At 47.8% G+C, this 2586-nt stretch overlaps 1 protein-coding gene across 1 annotated transcript in view; it reads right to left on the bottom strand.

The window, feature by feature from the left end:
• Positions 1-1551: 1551 nt before the first annotated feature.
• LOC104492673 (chromosome unknown open reading frame, human C3orf33) overlaps positions 1552-2586 on the bottom strand; it is a gene marked incomplete at both ends in the record, with an annotated part of 1503 nt that continues 468 nt past the window's right edge. The window contains 2 exons of the mRNA XM_010135258.1: positions 1552-1762; positions 1908-2063. Of these exons, the coding sequence (XP_010133560.1) occupies positions 1552-1762; positions 1908-2063 (367 nt within the window). The remainder of the gene's footprint in view (positions 1763-1907; positions 2064-2586) is intronic.

Genomic DNA, 2586 nt, shown 5'->3' with positions numbered 1-2586 from the left:
AGGGGGAGGGAGCGGTGGTGTGGTTTTCTAAACAGATAAACGCTGGACGATAAGGAAAACAGCATTAACAAACCATATGGGGAGCTGCCTGAAATCAGTTGTCACTGCCGTCCCAAAGCCCACCCCACGCAGTTACTCAGTGGATATCCCTCCCCATAGCTCCTTCCAGAGGTATCTGTTAGACCTCGCTGCCACCAGCACAGCGAAGGGAGCTGTGAAAAACTTAGTTCAGACCAAGGGGAGGCTTTCCTGGTGATAAACCAGCTGTACTGACACCTCTTAGAGATCCTTTGTAACCCTCAACCTCACAGAAAGGATACAGGGATCCGCTGAGATTTAGCAGAGTCTCCAGGGCTTTCCTGAACTTCACTCAGGGTGAAGAGCCAAGAAACTCCGTTCGCATTCGCCCACACCTCACCTCCACTTGCTAGAAACAGCGAATGCAGTTTCCTGAGATTTTTCTCTTGGCTTCAGAGTGGATTTTTGTGATAAACCCTGCTCTGATTCATTTACAAGAAGGGCAAAGTCCAGGTAGAAATATATTTATTACAGAAAAAACCCCCATGGTAATGGTGCAGTTCTGCTCAGCTTGGAAAAGCTCTTTCTCCTCAACAGATGTAGTCACAGGAACACCTATCAACCCACATGAGCAGTGCATTACTGCTGAGACCGATGGTGTGGTTCGGGATTAGAAGTCAGCTCTGAGCTACAGAAGCAGTAAAGAAGCACCGACACCTACTCCTACCGCAGGACAAGGCCCTTTTTGGTTTTTTAGCATCTCGGGATCTTGCCCTGAAGATGTCACAGAAAATGATGCAGCAACTAACTGCCAGACAAGGGATGCTCAGCGATGAAGATTTTCTGGTACACGTTCTCTCCCTGGTATCTGATGGGCAGGGAATCACATGGAAGGAAAGAAAATCTTTGAAACACTTTGCTCTAAGTAAATATTGGGACTATGCGAGGTTAAATGAAGGTCAGCTGTCTGGTGTATAAAACATGATGAACATGAGAAATCCCACCTTTATTCTGAAAACAGGTACAAACTCTTCACGCTCTGGTACACTTAATGAGTGTTTCACAAGCAAAGCAAAGGCATAGCACAGCAGGGCCCACCTCCTCACTGCCTGTTACACTTTTATTTTCACCTCATTCTCTGTATTTACAGAACCAGCAGAAAACCCAGCACAGGTTCTTCCTTTCCAAGTGAATGTTGTCTTCTAAGAACCTGACATATTGATTTACATTCTTTGAACCACCAAATGATTCTTCTTCTGAGAAACTTTAGTTGTTATGAGCTTATCAGCTCTTTACCATCAGCCGTAACAGATGACCTGTTACACCGGTATCAGCGGGTTACGATAAGGCATGAGGAAACCTCCCCGCTTCTCTGTTCCAGACAGGGGTCTCAAAACCACGACTCTGGTTTTACCATAAACTCCTCCTTCCCACACAGCACCTGGCACGTTCCCCCAGGTGCTTCTCCCTTCTACCTCTAACCAGAGCTTCTGAACCAGCTCGCAAGTCCTTTCAGTCTCTGTATGAATTTACTGTTGCTTATACGACCTCTAATTCTTTCAGAGTAACTTTCTTCTTCCCAAATTCCTTTCTTTTTCCTCAAGGCCTTTAGCTCTGCTCGAAGGAGTCTTCTGTGAAGCCTCCAGTACAGGCGGGAATCGTGCGGCAGTCCTTCAATATGGGCTGTTCTGCCCAGCCCCTGTCTCAAGATCTCTTCATTTAAGCACACGCTGAGAAATCTACCCTGTGGAAAGTCACAAGAAATCTGACATTCACCCTTAAAACAACTTCCTTTTTTGTGCGAACTCCCTCTGAGACACCCGCTTTACTGCCAGCTAAGTGCTCCGGCCGAAGGAGGTGGAGTTACAAGGAACCGTCACTATATTTACCTTATTTACTAACACAAGGCACTCGAGAGCCAAGTCCTCCCTTCCCAGGAGCTGGAACCACAGGGTTTGTGTGGGCTTCAACTCCCGTTGCAGCCAGGCCACGCCGCTCGGAGCCAACTCAACCCCGGCAAGCCTCACCAGCAGCAGACCCTTCGACTGCCCTGGTGAGGGAGAGAGAACTTCGTTACGACTGCGGCAAAGGAAACGTTGTGCTTTGATGTGCATGGTAATGAACCTACTCCCATGGAGTTAAAAAACCCAGAATCCGTGTCAGTTCTCCAGAGCACTATTTATTCACAACAAGAACCTGGCCTCATCTCTCCTTCAGTAAACAATTTAATTCAAGACTGCATAAGGGGTTTAAGCTACATTGTGGGGTTTTGCGTACAAATAGAACTGCTTTCAGCATCGGCCACTACCATTTTACTTGGAGGGGCACAAACACAGGCAGGAAGCATCAGCCTCTGCAGGTGATTATTTGGGAAGTTACTGTGACTCAGCCTTGATGGATAGTCAGGGGAAAACCATCCAGAGCAATGGGTTTGTCCTGGCAGCTGCCCGATCTTCACCGTCAACAAACGTGTGATCCGAAGAGTCCTTCTGTGTGGAAGGAGACGAGCCAGGCAAGTGAACGAACCGCTTGCCTGCCAGGTCTGGCTGCCAGGACGGTTCCACAGCT

This window comes from Buceros rhinoceros, unplaced genomic scaffold (assembly GCF_000710305.1).
Source record: "Buceros rhinoceros silvestris isolate BGI_N320 unplaced genomic scaffold, ASM71030v1 scaffold38174, whole genome shotgun sequence".
NCBI lineage: Eukaryota > Metazoa > Chordata > Aves > Bucerotiformes > Bucerotidae > Buceros > Buceros rhinoceros.
The sequence above is the reverse complement of the archived record's forward strand: the minus strand, read 5'-3'. Positions and strand labels throughout refer to the sequence as shown.